At 39.7% G+C, this 19,401-nt stretch overlaps 1 protein-coding gene across 1 annotated transcript in view; it reads right to left on the bottom strand.

Annotated features, from left to right (window-relative positions):
- The window catches only part of dpyda.1 (dihydropyrimidine dehydrogenase a, tandem duplicate 1), a 177,804-nt gene that overhangs the window by 67,829 nt on the left and 90,574 nt on the right, over positions 1 to 19,401 (bottom strand). The window contains exon 13 of the mRNA XM_035414829.1: positions 17,064 to 17,279. Coding sequence (XP_035270720.1) covers positions 17,064 to 17,279 — 216 coding nt within the window. The remainder of the gene's footprint in view (positions 1 to 17,063; positions 17,280 to 19,401) is intronic.

Here is a 19,401-nt window from a genome sequence, read left to right as displayed (position 1 = left end):
GACAATTATGGTCATATTTTACATAAATACATGACATAAATTTGATAACGTAATTTTTTTTCAAGGGGCTTTGAAGCTGAACTGAATTCATATTTAATCATGCATACAGTAGACACAAGTTCTTTGAAGTCTATCAGCACACAAAAGAAAAATCTTACACATTACAAAATAAATTCATCTACCAGTTCAAAATTAATCTAATATTACTATATATTATTTTCCCTCTTTCACCCATTTCTCTCCCACCTCTCTCTCTCTCACTCTCTCTCTCTCTCTCTCTCTAGCATAAGGTTTTATTTTGCTGAATGAAAATCTCTTCACCTCAGAAAACATGGATTTTTCACACCTGACAACGCTTCACTCTGTGATAGATTGTACCCTGTGTTCTGAAAACATACATCAAACATCACCAGCTGGCAAGCGCTTCCTCCACAAAAATTCTGCCAAATAGCCATACTGTCCAGTAGTAATTAGATTCTTGTGAAGTGTAACATTTCTGAAGTCCTCTGCAGCTGCAATCAGTCTGCTGCACACATACAATGCAGGCAGTAAAGGCAGTTGGCATTAAACCAAGCTAATGCTTTGACCAACCTGCTAATAGCTTTGGCAGAGAGTGAAACAACGACGACAATAAAATGCCACATCCCTTTGTTGAAAGCTAAAAACGGTATCGCAGGAGTTCTAAAAAGCAAGTGATGTGTACCTGGGTTGCATAAGGCCAATCTTGTCATGTATTACAGCTTGTTTATGGTTATTTACAAGAATATCAATAAATATGATAAACTGGAGAAATGTGTAATTAAGTACAGGATATTTTTGTGATATTTTCAGAAAATTATATATTACTTTGTATAACATGAAATATCCCTTGAAGCTTTAACTTGGTCAGAAAGATCATAGCTAGAGATGAACTGACATTTTGGTCTTCCCTACTGTAATAAAAAACATGGCCAATTGCTATTTAGCAATTATGAACAATTTACATATTTTAATTAGGAACTACCCAATACAAAACAATTAAGATAATAGCATACAAACTTAATTTCATAACATTTGGACATTTTTCCAAGCAGACAGACAAGAAACCTTAATTAGCACTAATTAGACCTAATTTGCATAGGTTTGATAAGGCACAGCAATGCGAAAATCTGAGATTATCTAGCCCTTTATCTGCCAAATGCTACTGTTGGAGAGAGTAATTCACACAGCAAGTAAATTCCCTGTGATTTCCCATTTGTTACCCTGTCACATCTGCTACCCTCTGAGTTGGAGTCAAAGCAGATTTAACATTGTCATAGGAACATTGTTATAGCCATGGGTCAATATAAAAAAGGTTTTAGCTTGGCTTTAACAGTTCAGGTAAGTGAGAGGATTACTACCACCAACCGAAGAAGAGAACAGAATATGTATTGTTTAAAATTGATGGGGGTTTTGATAACAGTTCTCTCAATCATTGTTATAAACTAACCCCAGATATTGATGTTTCAAGAACCCTCATTTGGTTTCTGTATATTTTATGTATGTCATTATGACAAACTGGGCCCTATGTTTGTTTTCTGATCTAGTGGTAGACTAGCAACATTTACTGAATCAAGCACTGCAAAAACATGGAGAGGTACTGAGATATTCAATCTACTGAACATGTAATTTCTGGATATTTTGAGTCACCTTTATTCAATAAAGTTGACTCTGGGCATATGTCTGAAAGGGGTGAAGACATCTGTAAGACACAGTCACTACATACTCATTACTGTAGCTCAAACTGTGTTTGAATTGCAGATGAACAAGATGATTGCCATGATTCTCTTATTTAGAAAACACAGTACTGATCAGTGCAATCAATTTCATACAATCAGCTTTCTTGTTATTATAATTCTGTTGCTATACAAAGTAATACCATTTAATTTGTAATGTTTTGTTACTTAAAAATAAAACATACTATTCTAAACTTTAGTTCCAAGAGCTAAACTTTAAACTCTAGATTTAAAAGGTGTCCGTTACGGAGATATTTACTTTATGGCTGCAAAATATCCATAACATGCAAACCACAGTAAAACAAAAAAACTAATTTAAAAAAATGTCAGTCTTACAACACTGGTAGAGAACTATTCCCGCCCCCTTGAATGGAGATTTAGAATGTGACTGTAAATGGTGAATTAAGACATAAACAGTTTTTTTTTTTTTTTTTTTTGTAACTGAGGTACAGCACCCTCCAGTCAATTTACAATGCAGAATTGAGATGGGCATCCCAGGAACTTGGGGGCAAATATGCAAGTCTGTATTTAATGAAGACGTGACCCAGGAACATTTAGCTCCTGGCATTATTTATTATCAGGACAATTCTGAACAAGAGTTTTAATATTAAACAACTAGAAACCATGAAATTGCCCAAAGGGAAAGAAATGGCACATTAGAAAAACATAGGTGTCACACACAGTGGTGAGCGATAAGCTTTATATTTTTCCACCCTTTTCTGGTGCTATGCATCCCAAGAAAAATGAACTCAGATGGATGTTACTTGTGCTCCACACAGAAACATTAGCATACAGTATTCCAGCATAGGGACTACAGTGCATGTACTACAGTAAGACATTCACAGAAAAGATTCACCTTTTTCTCCCATTTCCGTTCAGCTCCGCTGCTACATAACACAGCCCTTTCCAGTCCTTTTCGACTTAATACCGATGAAGTAATTCTATCTGTTAGCGCATAGACTTATCCAACTGTCCATTCAAATGCTGTAACCTGTTGGAAAATAGCCTTGGCATGCATATTGCGCTTCACACATAGTCTGATTCTTCAACAGCTACTTATATGTTTTAAGCAAACTGTTTTATCACACCAGCACAGGCTCCTAATCCCTCAGTACTGCAAACAGCCTTTTGAAAGGGGAACACAGAAGATAAATAGTAATCATATATTGTGTACTACTTCATGCCACATACAAAGCCGTGCTCTGATTGGCTGACTTCAGAGCTACATTCTAAGTAATCATTATATGGATGTTACATCCGTCCCTTTATTGACCTTATCACGGCAAAGCCTTATTCAAATTTGAATACACTCGGAATTCCATCTGCTGTTTTTTTTTTTTTTCAAAGCTGACACAGAAAATCATTCGACCACAATTATCACTGAGACTATAACAGTCATTATCCATGGAGGTTTGGGTTAATGCCAATGAATGTTAAACAAACTTTGTATTTTTCTTTTTTCTCCTTCCATTCACCACATTAAAATGAAGTGGTATTTTTAAAACATATGTTTCACTGCCGTGAAGAAGGTCCTGTTCGGCCTCATCCTTTGTCCTCATTTCTTGTCTTGCCTCTGCCTTCGAGAGAAGGTCAAGTATGGCACATACAAATGAACAGAAGATAATCCCACACATTAAACCACAGGATAGCGCTAATACCATATCAAATATTTTACTACTCTAAAACAAAACTGCATGTCTCTCGCAATTCTTGTATGGATTCTTTTAAGGTTTCCTGGATGAAACCTTGACTATCCCAGAGCTTAGACTTTTGGGTCCAAAGAATAAAAGTGTAAATCGGGAAATGAACACTTTCAAATAAAAATAAACAAAAAATGCATTATATTGACTTGTTTTAAAAAATCACGCATCTGCAGCATTAAAATTCTAAACTAATTAGAGCACTGTTTCCCCCCTTAACACTTCCCTGGGATTAAACATGCATTAAGTGAAAAAAACAAAATACAAAACAAAAAAACCACACAAAACATGCATGCCCATGACCTTGAATTGTTGCTGCAGGCTGGGCCAAATTGCTTTTCATTTTTCCATTCAATCACAATCAGAACAAAAATAACACTCTGGAGTTGGACAAAATGTTTCAGTCATTACCTGAATTCTTTACCCTCCAAGCAGTAGTGCGGCCGCCTACATTCATCTAGCAGATTGCTTCTTTTACTTTCTTTCTGCTAAGTGTGGCTAGCAGAAATATTTATGCATACACACACGGCATTGTCTAGTTGCCTGCAACTATAACGATTACGATCTGATTTTTTTTTGTTTTTTTACAGATTTTTCCTATTATGAGATCCAGTATTCAAAACAGACAAAATAGTGCTCTGTGCATGTCCCCATTATCTACTTGGAGGGTCATGATCACATAACCTGACTCTGAAATATAGCACTTCTATTATGCTGCGCTGATATCATATTGTGATAATGGTGCCACATTTTATCAAAATGGCCCGAGATCCTTTTGTGTTGGGGTTTTCACGCCTTTAAATACAATCGTCATTGAGGAAACACCAAAAGTTATATAAAGGTAATTTTCTCATTTGTGAGTGCAAAAATATTAGTGGTTGCTGTTAACAGCAAATGACATAAACATGCAACTGAATGAAGTCACAGTTAAAACGCTGGGGGGGTCTTAAAATCGAATATAAGACATATGTACGGGTATCGGAACAGCACTCAGTTCAGTGGGGCTAGTCAAGCTCTCTGCTTATTGCGGAAATCTTGAGGTACCATAATTACACCAAGGAGCCCAAGTCCAGACATTAATCATTATAAATAGCCATGACAGAAAAATCAAAGCATGGCAGTTTCAGTTCACCTCCACAGCCCACCCGTCCAACACGCCGCTTCCGAAACTTACAGAAAAAAGGGCCCTGTTGCAGTTCTGGAGTTCTGAAAACCATTCATCTTTGTCCTCAAAGTGCAGCTCTAACACTTGGTAGCCCATCATTTAATCCTGTTGTTTATAGCACGCATCAGAGCAGGGGGGTGGATGTGTGGCACTAGCTACTGCATGGATAACAAGACTCCCCCCGATACAGCTATTAATAGGTATTGAAGAAAATCTTTGTCAGTGCGTAGGACTCCACCTCTCTCAAACAAAGGGGCAACTTTGATCCCTGCTAGCAATGATGCAATTTAACAAAAGGCCATATGGCTTCCTGACAAAACCATTATTTGATTTATGTTTTACACAACTACCTTGAAAACAGTTTTCCAGCACATTATTTATTGATACACTGTATATCTTCTGCTATGGCATAACAACATAAAATGCTACAGTACATTCTCCACTTTGTTACACCTAATTCATATCATTAAATAATTTTGCAGACAAAAAATTCTGTTGCATAGGGTACAGCGGGCATTCTGCACAGCCTGAAATACATTTCCAGGGCTTAACACCTTACACCAAATAAAGTATGAACCAAATAAAGCATATTTCTGACATCTACTTTGTCCGTTTACAAATATTTACATGCCAATTCAGGTACAATCTACAAATGTCACATTGCTAAATAAAGTTTTTACTCGTAAGTAGATTTGTCTTTTGACTAAATAAAAAGGAATAGTTTCCACACAACATATTCACAATCAATGACGAAACAATTCTTCAGCCCGTTTCCCAGACACAAGTCAAATTGATAAGGGAAAGAAGCTATTAAAGCTGCTATTCTAAATCAAACTCTGCTTCTTTTAATCCCTTCTGGAAAATTCAATGTTGTGCACATACACTGCAACAAGCCAGCATGTGGATTTATCCATGCTGATGTTAGTTTAGATTTCTGACAGATAACCTCAACCCTCGTAAGCCTCTCTGTATAGCCGTCACTTATAAATCTGAGAAACCTTCAATCAAAAAACCACATCTAACCAACAAATCTGCACCCAGCAGTGTTAGCCTTGATAAAGTATTTGACAACTATGTGTTGCACTCTGAAAGCATTCATGAATACAATATGCACCAGCCTTTAATTTCAATGGCAGGAGTGAATAGAATTCTCTTTAGGAAAAGAACTACTCCATCTGGTACGAGACCTCTACTTTTCTTTTGTTGTACGGAATTGGAAAGACACATAAAAGCCATTAAAAAATTTGTTCCATGAAATCAAATATCTAAATGAATTCTGATATCCTGAGACACTGGTTCAAATTAAGTCAAATGTCAATAAAGCGGAATACAGGTTATGCTCTTTAATGCTAATGCATTTTCCTTTGCAGCAAGTAAAAATGTCATACATTATGAGAACATTGGTCAAGGTACAGGTAAGAAAAGGTATATGAAGTTTCAACTATCCCCCTTTTTTCATAAATGGCATGTTCTTTAGGAATGGAAATGAACAGGGCTTTCCCCCCCGACTCTTTATTTAAGGATCAAATTTAACAGGCATCCTCATGGTGTGTGGGCGTGTATGATTTCCAAATATTTAATGCATTAAAGTATTTATTTTTTTAAGAAAACAAAGGCATAATTTTAAAACAGGAAAATCTGGTAGGCTATGAGTTCTAGGTAACTCCTTGATAAATCACTCTAAGAGCTAGTTTAAAGAGATATACCATATTATCTTTCTTTGCCGATGTCTCACAAAACAAAAAACAAAAAAAAAACTGCCAGCATCGAATAAGAAGTACGAAGATATCAACGGAAACAAGAAAAGAACAAATGGCAGACCAGTCTTGCTTTTTAGTGCTTCCGAAAACAGTATTTTTCCTAAAAAAAATACTTTCAAAAATGAGCACAGTTTCACAACACATCCCCAGCAAGCCTAGACATGTGTTCCATTTTGCCAGCAATTACTGTGTACGTGAAAGTCATTCTAAAGGTGCATTTTAAGCCCTGCCCAAAAGAGGCTTAATATATTAATGTCAAAGCAGAGGATATGAAGACCCTTTTGATGAATGAAGAAGGATATTGTCTGTCAGCTTAGTCATTAATGCTTCTCACAGATTTTTCACGAGATAATATAAAAAACTCAGTTGTGCAATTTGAGATTCTTCAGGTTGTTGAAAAAAGGGTAAAGAGGCGTAGTGATAAATTGCGCATGCAGCTTCCTTTTGTATACCAATTACCAAAAGCAACATTATTTCAAACTGCCATGCTGAGAGAATATGTTCTGGGATGTGCTTTCTTTCCTTGAGATCAATAACGTAAACCACAGGTTGGAATTGGGTGCGGGTGCATGTGTGTATGTGCGTGTGCACACTTCCTCCCAGCATTTGTTCCTGAAAATGAAAATGCTAATGACACAAATGGGGGAAGCTGTGCCTGAAGACAATGGATACTGGGCGCCTGCCAATCATGCTGTAGGACCTCCCCCTGTCTCCTCAGTGATGAGAACACGTTCTTCTCACCTCTCAAACACAAGCTTCTATCTCCTCCAAAAACCGTGACAGTGCTGGAATCGATGCAAGAAGCAAAGTGGGAACAAATGGCATGTTATGCTATTTAACACATGGGCGTCAGTGCCTTTTCTTTCCTGAGTGATCTATCACTTCACTATGCTATGATTGCCTATGTGTGGTGTGTAGACACACATACATTTTCAAGACATTGTGTAGACAAATGGTAGTCTTTTAAACACCCGCAGCTACAACTGCACTCCCAAACACAAGGGAGGGGGAGATGGCTCCAAACTGTCTAACATGTTTGATGAATCCAAGGTTTCAAGCACGATAGGAAAAGTTTATGAATGACTACAAACACTGACTCATCACAGACTTACAACTGATTTCACCTCAGTGATTGATGAGTAAAAGACCAGTGCCGACTGCAGCACATATATTACAATGGAATACAGAAATACAAGAAGAAATATTTAGAGAATTTTGGCACACAAAACAAATTCAACAAATGTTAAATGGTACACTGTATGAGGCCTAATGGGTGCATGTGCTCAATTAATACATAAATATATATGTATATGAGGTTATAAAAGTTAAAATGCATGGCAAAATGAACAGTTTTCAGGAAATTAGGAAACAAAGCTGATTTCACAGCACAATTTATCTGCCCTCTCACCCATGGAAGATAGTCACTGCTACTTTGATCTCCCAATTAATGGGTATATTTAAATACTGTAAACATGTAACCAAAGCTAATGAGGCTAGAAAATTCTGCTTTTTTTATCAGACAGCATAAATTCCACTTTCACTAATTTGCTTGTTAAATAAATACAAGCCAGTGGTCTGTGACTGGTGCTTTCTATGCCAAATCTGTTTTTCATTTTTTCCAGACCAGAGGTTTCAGATCAGTCAGAAAAACAAACAGGGGGGACGTCCTTCTACTAGCGGGGAAAGATAATTCCCGTGGCAAACCACAGGGGCCACCGTTCCGGCTTTTACAGCACGTTCCCATTGGATGGACCGTCTTGTTAGGGCGGAGCACTTTTACCCTGTCCACTGAGGTCGTGAGCCACACGCATCTGCTGCTTTGATAGGAGGTGAGGGACAGAGGAATTATGGGGCCGGTGTGTCAGAGTGGCGAAGGGCAGCGGCACAAAGCCTTGAGCTGAGTCCAACGCTGGTTTCGGCGGCTGTTCCACGCCCGCCGCTAGGCCTCCGCCACAGCGCCCAACGTCTCGCCCAGGCACGTCTGTAACCTCAGGAACCCAGCGAAGTGCTCTCGCTGCCACCCGATGCAGCACCAGAGACTGCTGGCGCAAGCACCGTGTCTGCCGATGACACGTACAAGGGTCACGTCCTATAGACTCTTATTTTCTTTTTCTTTTTTTTGCTCTTTTTTTAAAAGGTTATGTTTTAACCTATATCGCCCTGCCCCCGGACCCGATGATGGAGTGTGGCGACACTGACCGCGGCCGCACACCCGCGCCCCTCGCCCTCCCCACTCCACCACCCACCCCCCCTCCCTCCAGCCGCGCTCGGGTCTGCGGAGCAGCGTAGGAGCAGCGCTCGCGTCCAGCGCGCCCCGCCGAGCTGCCCTATCGATCAGGCGGCAGGATATCGAGCAGATCACCTGCCTGCGTGTCATGTCTCCGTGTTCCTGGGCCAGAGTCGGTCTCTTCGAGGGGGGGCTCCAGTGCTGCGGCCTCTATCCGAGCACGGCGCCTTATCTGATGCCGTGTCAAGGCCAGATGGGCTACCTGGACAGCTGTTGCATCTCTGCCCAAAGTGGCCCTGCTGTCTCTCTCAGTCACTGACAAGCCCGGCGGCAGGCTTTGCAGGGCTTGCCCGTACCTACTTTACCAGCGATAATTAATGCACCAGCTCAGCAGACGCAAACCTCAGTTTTAAATAGTGACTCAGAGTAAAAGTGCAAGCATAATGCCATGTTGACTCACAGTACGCCATTTATTCCCATCAGCGGTGTGGCGCCTTTCTAAAGAGGCAAGCGATATCTGGGAAAAGTGGTGCAATAAGGAGGGCTTGCCAACCTTAATCGAAGTGTCACAAAAAAAAAAGAAAATACCACCACGCTCAAAAAAAAAAAAAAAGAAAAAAAAAACCGAGGAATGACAAACCAAACAAAATCGCATCGTGCTGATTTTTGTTTACAACCTTTAACGGAAAAAAAGACGGCTGGGGTACGGGCCAAAAAAAAAACAAACTTCCAGAGCGGAAGAAAGACAAAGCGAGTCGCGGGGAAGGCTCGTTGCTAATTTGGGCCCGGGCCCGCCGACTGTCACCGCTGAGCGCCGGGCGCATGAGGAACTCTCCCCGCACACATGACAAGAGCTCTGTTTGCAGTGTATCCTGAATCTGTCACACTCTGCCTCGCCGCTTCCCCGTGTCATGTTCTCCGCTACTCACTGCCAGTGTGCCAATTACACAAGCTGCTTCCCAGGCACCCGACAAAAATTCCACAAGACTGCTGTGCAAGCTTACCCTAATTAACCATCAGCTTAATTAGACAATTTACTGTGTAATTAGCAGGCAATTAGTCAACACCTCTCAGATCTTACTGACTGCTTTGACAGTCCCCGTTTCCTACGCCGGGGTTTTGGAGTCAAAATCACCTACGATGATTTTACTTAAATCCGGGGTGTAAAAACCACAGCAGAACATTGTGCATAATTACTAATACGGACGCGTGTGCGGTTAAAGACGCGGGTTTGTTAAATATAAGATCCTCCTCCGCAGTGTCTCTTACCCTGGACACTGCTGGAAAGGGTTTCGCCTTGGCAGGCTCTGACAATGCCTTGATCTCTGCGAGCACTGAGCAAGAATTCTTTGCAAGGTGCAGAAGGCGCAGGGAAGTTAACTGCATGTTTCACAACCAAATTATGAAAGCAAAATATGAAGTCCTTGCTATGCTAATGACACTTCAGCACGTCGCTGCAATGGCATGGAAGCCGTTTCTAAAACGTAAAATCCAAAATAAATACAATAAAATAAAGATGAAAGTTTCGGGTGGTATTTAGAAGGGTGATGCATACTCTACTCCTCTTATTTGCAGTGTTTACATAGCATTCTCCAGGCAGATGTACTGTTCTGCAGTGAAATCAAACTCACTCAGAAACGCAGCAGCCCCTGGAGACTCCACTGTTACCTTCTCACTGGATCATACCACTGAGAGAGAAATAAATAAACAGGAGTGGAGGTGTACATTGAGATCGGCTCCTCTCCCCATGTGGGACAGACAGCAGAGGAGGAGAACAGAACTCTCCTCAATAAAAACTAACACCAAAGCATGGTTTTGTATTGTGGCCAACTGGTCATAGAAGTGGACAATAAGAACGATGGAGGAGGAAATGACAAGACACACTTTTTAATAGAGGCCATTGAAAAATGTCTGCAAGCTGTAGTCAGGCTGCAAACACTGGAGAAATGAACACGCATTGCATTGAAACCGAACAATCTTATTTTATGAATATTCATATTAATATTCAAACCGAAAGAGGTCATTAAGTGATACAACAATACTGAGAACAAGCCTGAAATGAAGATAGTTAGGTACCCAGCCGTTTGTCGGTCACGTAAGAAAATGGGAGAGCATTCAAAAAATTCATTACGTTATTCAAAAAGGCAACTTTCCAAATAAATTCAGGCCTACTGCATAAATATGCAAAAGGCCGCGCCGTGTAGACCAGGGGGTAGCGTTATAAAAAACAATTTTTCACAAAATTGACTTATTGTCACATTTACATTTTCATCAGACTTTTCACTAAACTGCCAAGGCATTACAAATGAATTATCGCAAAATATATTGTTTGCTTAGTGTGTGGGTAAAATAGCTCAATTGTGAAAATGTTGGAAAAAAATTCCATTGACTCCAAACCAGAACACTACTTCCACTGCATAATGCTGTTGTTTGTGCAGACAGACAATCCAGCAGAAAGAGGAAATTGGAGACACGGGGGGGGGGGGGGGGGGGGGGGGGGGTGAATATGAAAACATATTGAACAGGAATTTTATGCGTTAGTATCTATTTAAACGGATGGTGCTACCCAGGAACAGAGAAGGTAGGATCAGGAATGTGTGCCTGTATTTGAGACAAAAGTGTTTCAGAAGCTGAGGGATAACTTGTGGGTCTATACCGCAAAAATGGTGGCCATCATTGTAGTACTGCTGTGGGCTGAGGAGGTCAGACCAGACTGGGTGGTAATATGATCAGATTTCACACCCGGCCTGGAAGGCTTGTCCACCGCAGTGCTATGAAGACAGGCCCTGGTCACTGAGGGGCACACGGCAGTTTACAGACTTCACATGATGGGTATGGTAGGTTTGGTTTTGTTGGATACCAGTACACATGGGGGATGAAAGACAATGAAGTAGCTATTAAAAAGGGGGCACTGAGGTTTGAGAAGGTGACTTTATAAAGGTGCCATATTATAAAAGAGAAAGATCTCATTAGCGCAGCGATCAGTTTAGGATGGCAAAAAAACTTCTGATGGCATTCACATAATATAAGGCCATTCGTTAAGGGGGAGGGCAATCCAAGGGATGTGCAGAAGAATGAGGTTATAATTGCAAACCTGAGGTGAAGTCACTCAGGGCATAACTATTCAATAATTATGTTAGGGAAATGGAAAACAGGCAACTGTCCACACTACAGTGCCAGAAACAGTTGAACATGCGCTGATTTACTGTAAACTTTATGTAAGGGGAAAAAAGACATGTGGGAAAGAATAAAAGGAGCAGGAAGAATTCATTTTACACTCTGTGGGCTAGTGGGTTACAGTACTGGGTACAGACAAGGGCAAATTGTCATTTTGAAGTTCATATACTCGACTGGTTTTGGAAGGGAGGTTATGACTCCGTAACATAACCACTGAGTATTCACCTATCCATAAAACCTACAGCACAGCAGTAGCAGCAGCAACAGCAGAAGAAGAAGAAGAAGAAGAAGAATCATCATTTGGCAATATCAACGTACCCCATATCACTACATTAGTACCACAACCCGTCAGTGTGCATCCAAGCCTGTAGGCTTCCGTGAGTGTGCTCCACATATGTACTCAACCCATTTGTCAAAAGCATGGTGAAGTACAATTTCATCTGACTATATTTGTACATTATTTCTCACACTGCTCATTAGTCCATTGTCTGTGGTCGTTGCACCACTGTAAAATATGAATTTGTCATGACTGAGACCTGTCTATGGTATTCTGTCTATGGAGTTCTTCAGACTGTTCTTGATGAAACTGCCTGCTCATGCCCTAGTTTTCAGTTAACTGACCAAGAGTTGCTCACTGGTTTTGCCTTACACCTCAAACTAAAGCTCAGTCATCACAATCCAGGAGTGTGTGCTATGACCACAGTTGCCCTTTGTTACTGATGCCTTTCCCTCAGAATTCCGTGCCCACACCATCTCAGACACCGTTCCGCATGAAACATCAGCATGTAGAGCTGTCTTCATCCACGAACCTCCAGCCAAAAGTACCACAACAATCACCCCTCTTTCAAAGTCACTGAAATCTTGCCTTATTGCAAGCACTAATTATTGGCAACACGACCTGCCCAGCATTTGTTTTTGCATGACCCATGCTGATACAGTGTTATTTGATTAAGTAACTCATGGAGCACACACTTGCGGAAGCACATACTTTCAATATACTCAGTCCCTCATTTATACATTTTTCTGCATATACTTGTTGGCCACTACCTATGTATAGACTATTTATTTTTACCCACATGTGCATCTGACAACTATAGTGACCAGTAAGTAAATACCTAGTAAACATAGAAGTCCAGTGTTAATGATATACATTATTCCAGCGGAAGAACAGAAATGTAGGTCATTGAATCAGATTTAATAAAAGACACTTGCATATAGAATCAGGTCCAGATTAACCCAGTGCCTTATCTCTGTAAGGGCTTCTTTCCTAGCACTCAATACGGAGACAGGAAGTAAGAATTTCAAGCCAATGAAAATTAGTTTAAATGAAAAGATTGACACTCATGCGTCTGATCAATTGGTCAGAGCACTCTATAAAATACCCACCATTTCAAGCTAAAAGCTCTGTTGGGTCACATATTTTCAAGCATGTTAAATTCAGTTCAGTGTTCTCTGCAGCACAGAACAATATTAAATCATGAGAAAATAGACCGTTGCTACTTCAAGATGGCATCTACTTTCCTGGCAACATTATGCAAAATTAAGTAGTTCATTTTGGTTCACTTATTTCATTTGCTTACATAAAAAAAAAAACAAAAGGACAAGGCCAACCTCACCTGTGCTTGTCATAAATACAGCCTTTTATTTAAATCTGCCAGGGTTTACAGACAAAAAGGTTTTATATTTGAATATCATTGCTAAAACTTGTGCAGTTAGTTTATAAAAGGTTTCATTTGCTTCCAGCAAGCTATTATGCAATAACAGACGTGTATGTTTATTGACTATAAGATGCATGATGATGCACAGGTATGAACAAACACTAAAACACAATATAGATAATTTGGTTGTAAACAGTTTTCCTACTATAGCAACTGCAATTATTTAAAAAATATTTTAAAGTTTAGTTTCAGTTTCTTGTGTTTTCATACAAATAGAAGAGAAAACTGCATCCTATTGTTGCAGTGTTACATAGAAACTAATGTTCAATTACTGTAAATCTCAACATTCCAGAACAAGCTCAAGACCTGTATAGCTTTCTCTGCTTTAATTTTCTTTAGACATTAAGCAACTAACTTGTATTCCGTGAATAAAGTAGGTTGATTAGTATGTGCCACCACAAGCCATGAAACAATGCGAGTGGGGTCAGAAGCCAGAAAGAATGTTTTTGCCAGAATTAAGCAACTTTCACTCTGGTGTGGTCCAACGTGGATGCAGTACTCTACTGTACTGAGAAGCTACAGTGCATTTACTGTATATATGACATCTTTAAAAAAACATTAATAATTATTCAGCACATGAAAAGAATAACCCATGGATGGTGAACACACTGAGCTACATAGTCCACATTATCTCAGTTAAAATGTCTCCAAATGTATCCACTGCATTCACTACCCGGTAAAAATGTTTATGACATACCTGTTTTTAAAGTGTTTGCTTTCATTTCTAGACATTTTAAACAGGATTAAAAATTGACAACATCTAGCTTAATGCACACTGTTTCATTAACTACAATTTGTAGTTCGAATTAAAGTCCATAGAAACTTTTAGGAGCATATTTTGACATTAATGGACAATAAATAAACACGAAAGCGGGGACGAGTGAAAGGTTTATGGTGGAGTACCCTATAAAACACAGATAGAAATATATCCTTTAAAAAATATATTAAAATGTGCTTCTTTCCTTGGACATGAAAAGCTTATTTAATCATATAAACTGTATGTGTACTCCTTGCAAATGTGTTGTAAAGTGCTGCAGGTAATTTAAAAAAATAGATTAAAACTTTTTTAAAAGGCATCATTATGGGGCAACAGCTATATAACAGAGGCCAACAGGACTCCCTTTGGGGTGTAAATGAAGTCCTGCCAACCAAAAACTTGCCGGTAACAGTTCCAGGTATGTTCTCAGCGAATGAGATTTCCTTGACAACAGCCCCAACTCCGCCCTGGGCAGAGGGATGACCATGTGATTCATCTCACTCTGATCAGTTAAAGGTCTAATTGGGCCCCTGAGGTCTGCTCCATCAAATACTGGCCCTTACTCCAGCCTCAAAGCACTACACTGAAACAGATCTTTAGGCTTTGTAATTAACCAGAGACCATCTAAACATATCAATCAGAGACGCTACGTCCAATATTTGGTGCAACGTGAACAGTGCAAATGGGTCACTTCTTTCTGAGCAGCGCTGCTTTTTGCTGGGGGGAGGGGGGTTGTATTACCACCTCTAAGACTCCTTTTCTTTTCTCCTTCCCCTCAACCCACGAGGTCCAACAAAGCCCACAGAAAATAAGTACATTTACATATGCAATTCAGTTCATTAATCCTAATTAATGATGGTACAGCTTGCACGTTCAAGCTTTCTGACATTCTTCTCCACCGGACCCACAAGCTAATTTGCGATTCTGTGCACACCCACTCCTAGACGAGGCACAGACCGTGAAGATTTTCATATCCATAGACAATCCACTGTGCATCTTGAATGCTATCAATGCCACACCACGGTAATGTTTTGATAGACGAGCAATGCCACCGAAACAGGATATTAAAAAAGAAGTCCCTCATGTTTAAGTATAATGATAGCAGAGTGCCGCCTGTTCGTTCATATTGACATTAAGAACTTCTTTATCTATCTCCCCAAAGAAAGCCCTATACAATCTTGCAGACTGAACACACAATAAAGAATAATATGATTTCTGTTTACTGAGATATCAGCTGGTATTTCGCTGCACGCTGACAGCCAATAGCTGCAACAGTATATTAGACCCCAATCTGGCATCTACAAATGTCAGGAATAAAGATGGGTGGGGGCGGGGGTGAGTTAGATGCTCACATGTGCAAAAATCAAAAAAAGAAACAAAGTTCACATAAACATACTGTATTTGAGACCAAATCGGCACAATATGCAGCTGTCAATCTCAAAGCCCGACCTGGGAGCAATGGTGTGTGTGAGTTGGGATAATACCATTTCAAGCAGATGTTCAGAGAGAGTATTAATTCTCATTGAACTCCCCTGGTAGGCCCAAGCAAGGCGTATTCCACTTAATCAAAACTGCATTCTGAAATGTTAATATTTTATGTGGCAGCTTGCAATCTCTACCCCTCTCTCTTTCTCCCTGTTCTCTTGCGATCCTCCTCTCTTTCACTCTCAGTCCTCCATCTGCCAAATACCTCGGTCAAATCGAGAAATAAATATTTTGAAACAAAAAGTCTGGACCCACAAACGTACATACAGAGTCTCAACTGTATTCTTCATTATTCAGGGAGAAAGTATCATCTTCATTTCATATTATCTTTACTAATTAACGTGGCCAATTCCTTCAACCATGTAAAAAAAAAATTAAAAGAGCTGACCTTTTCAAACTGACAGGGAGGTGGTCCATGAAACGGGTGAAGGATTTTCATCAAAAAAAGCACCCCAAACTGTTCATGCAATTTGTACATTTAATATAATTATCCTTCTTTCCAAGACTTTTTTCACAGCTAAAATTTGGCTTCAAGGGAGACGGTTACAGGTCAAGATAACAAAATAATTTATCAGAATTCCATTTACTTTGTGGAAGCAGAGCAGAGAAACCTCAAAGTGCAGCTAAAAAGATGCCTGTTCCAATTCAGTACAGGGGGCGTGTTTTCTTTTGTTTTGTCCCCTGCTGAATTTCCATTTGGAGCTTCACTAATCAAGGGATGTCAGCTAGCACCAACCAAACATATGTTACTGATTAATTTTCACATAACCACAATTAGAAAGTAAATTAAAACAAAACTTCAATAAACAACTCTGTTATAAATAAACTGTTTTTTTTTTTTTTCCTGCTGGACGGGGAAAGAGGGTGTGCACAGTTTTAAACGAGGCAGATGCCTTGCACTCTAAAAGGAGCTGATTGGATTTTCTACCTTTGATGTTTCAGACGTTTTTATTGTCTCACAGTTCATCGGCTCTGTTTTGACAGTGATAGTGTAAATGATGGGCCAAGCTGGGCTGAATGGCTTGTTCTTCTCAATATGTATTCACATTTTCTGTTTATGTGTCTCTTGTGTGTGTTTTTTTATTTTTTATTTTTGTCTAACAAAATGATAATTTCCCAAACACGCATCATTTCAGGATATTATATCTTTATGTCTACCCCGATTCATTAAATATTCCATATTTTTTTAAAGAGACCTTGAATCAGAAGCAATTTATGCTCGAAAACCTAAATTAAATTCATTTCTTACTTCATGATAATTGCAAATACGGCGCAGGAATGCACAGAAAAATCGATTTGCTGGGCAGAGCAGTCCGGTACCTTGTCCAGAGAGAAGGTCTTGGTGAGAGCGAAACCCCATCCCTCTTCGAAAGCCCTGCGGATCATGGCCGTGCTCGTGGTGGGCGGAGCGCTGGCCAGGCCGAAGGGATTGGGGAACTTGATCCCGACCATCTCCACGCTGATGTCCACCGCATCTATGGCCGTGTAGAACACAGGAAGCCGAGGCACACTGTCCACGGTCTGGCTGTGTTTGGACTGTAAAGGAACGGGCAGGGAAAAAACACTTTGATCAACATCACTTGCTTTTGTGCCACGCCAATCAATAACACACGGCGTCCCAAAAAAAAAAAAAAAAAAAAAAAACCCCTGCTGAGCCGCTACGCGTGTACATTTCAGAAAATCCGTGAAATTCCCTCGCTGGTAGGGCTTCCATGTTTGGAATGAACTTTCTGGGGGTTTTGACTGAATGCATTATTTCCAAACTGTCTGACATTAGATACATTTAAAATGCTTACACATAATCTTTTTATGTTACAAGGCCTGTGAATAATCCGTTTTTATGTCTGTCTTCGACTAGGTGAGATACTGTTGAATGCTGATGCAGGATGTGTAAAATACCACATTCCTCAGCATGTTTTCAAGGAGTAAATACAAGGCTGTCAAAGATCAGCCAAAATATATGTCACGCGACCTGCATTCCAAAATACACTGCTATGAGTAAAGTCCCATGAGAACAGCACATCATAACAGTACAATACTGCACCATTTGTAATAATTACAGAAGCCTGTAAATAACCTGTAGATGTTTAGATGGTGTACTGATAGCACTGAATATTAAAAATCCCATGACATATGCTAAGCCAAACAAGTGCACGCATGACACTAAGTCCACACTAACTTCAATTAACAAGCCTACTGGGAAGGCAGAATCCTTCGAGGTTAAGACTGACTGTCATTTAGAATGAGCTTATTTACCACAATAAAAACAAATAAATTAAATATATATATACGCAATGAGAAATACCCATTTCTTATGCATACAAATCGTTCTGTTAAACCTGGAGAATTGGAGCAGCAGTCTCATATTTCTTGAGCTCATCTGGACTGTCTAAATCACACAGTTGAGGGAATATGTGCAATGCACTTTATCCATCTAATTATTTTTGACCTTGCTTTATTATATCAGACACGGTCATTCTATAGTTTCTCTATAGACAAACGTGACAAAGACATGTGTAGGTATCAAAATAATGTTTTGTTCATTCTCTCCCTTTGCCCAATAACCATAAATTTGTCTTAATTACCTCTGTACATGATGTCATTTGAATCAATTTGAAAATGCATTCTTTTCTTAACCAAAAATAGTTCATCCCTAATAAGCCACTGACAATCTAACTCAGGAAAAGGCTTCAAACAGCCTGAAACCTGTGTTACCATAGCAGGTAGGGTATTTTATCCACTTTACGATGGAGTGTCCTTACATACCTTATGGTTCATTACAGTTCTGACTGCATATCCACTTAACCCAGATCTAATTTAAAATACATATAGATATTAACTATAATAAAGTCTACACTAATGTCTCCTACCAAAAAACACAAAAGTAATAGCATACATAAACATGCACACACACAAGCACACATTCACGTACGCACAAATGCATGCACACATATGCACGCACCCTCACACACACATACACACACACACACCTAAGCACGCACGCACACACATGTACACACATACGCACACGCACACACACACACACACACACACACACACACACACACAAATACAAACTCACTTTTGAAGATTAGGTCAGTACCAACTGCCTCCCAGGAAAGGGTTGAAAATTTAAATGGGTTTTGTAATATTCTGCCACTTTGTTTATCTTGCATGATCAAAATACAAAGACAGTCAATGGCAGTCATACATCAGTACTCGCTTTAATTAGCAAAGCGTTTATCAAGCCGCTATGATTGCTTCTGTAATGATGTCACATCAGCATAATGAATAAGGCTGTGTCAAGCAGAGAGGAAGCTGAGACGCATGACAGCTAGGGTTCTCCAGCAACCGCCAGTTCTCCTTAGGAATTTACATCACATTTAAAGGGCACCTCGGGCTAGATGCTCAAAACTATCAACAACATATCTTAACAATTATCATCTAACATGACTGGCACACAGGAGTCTGTAAACAGATATGTACTTTCAATAGAAAACAAAAAGCTAATATATGAAATTTGATCCTACGGAAAGATGAAAGTACTCCTCAAGTCACTGGCTGGTTAATTCCCTTTCCAACTGTGTCATCATTTGGGAATTACAGCTAAAATGTGTGGTTACACTCCAGTTATATTCAAACACTTCCACCGTAGCCA

The sequence above is a fragment of the Anguilla anguilla genome, chromosome 4 (genome assembly GCF_013347855.1).
Source record: "Anguilla anguilla isolate fAngAng1 chromosome 4, fAngAng1.pri, whole genome shotgun sequence".
NCBI lineage: Eukaryota > Metazoa > Chordata > Actinopteri > Anguilliformes > Anguillidae > Anguilla > Anguilla anguilla.
This window is presented reverse-complemented; position numbering and strand designations above follow the sequence as displayed.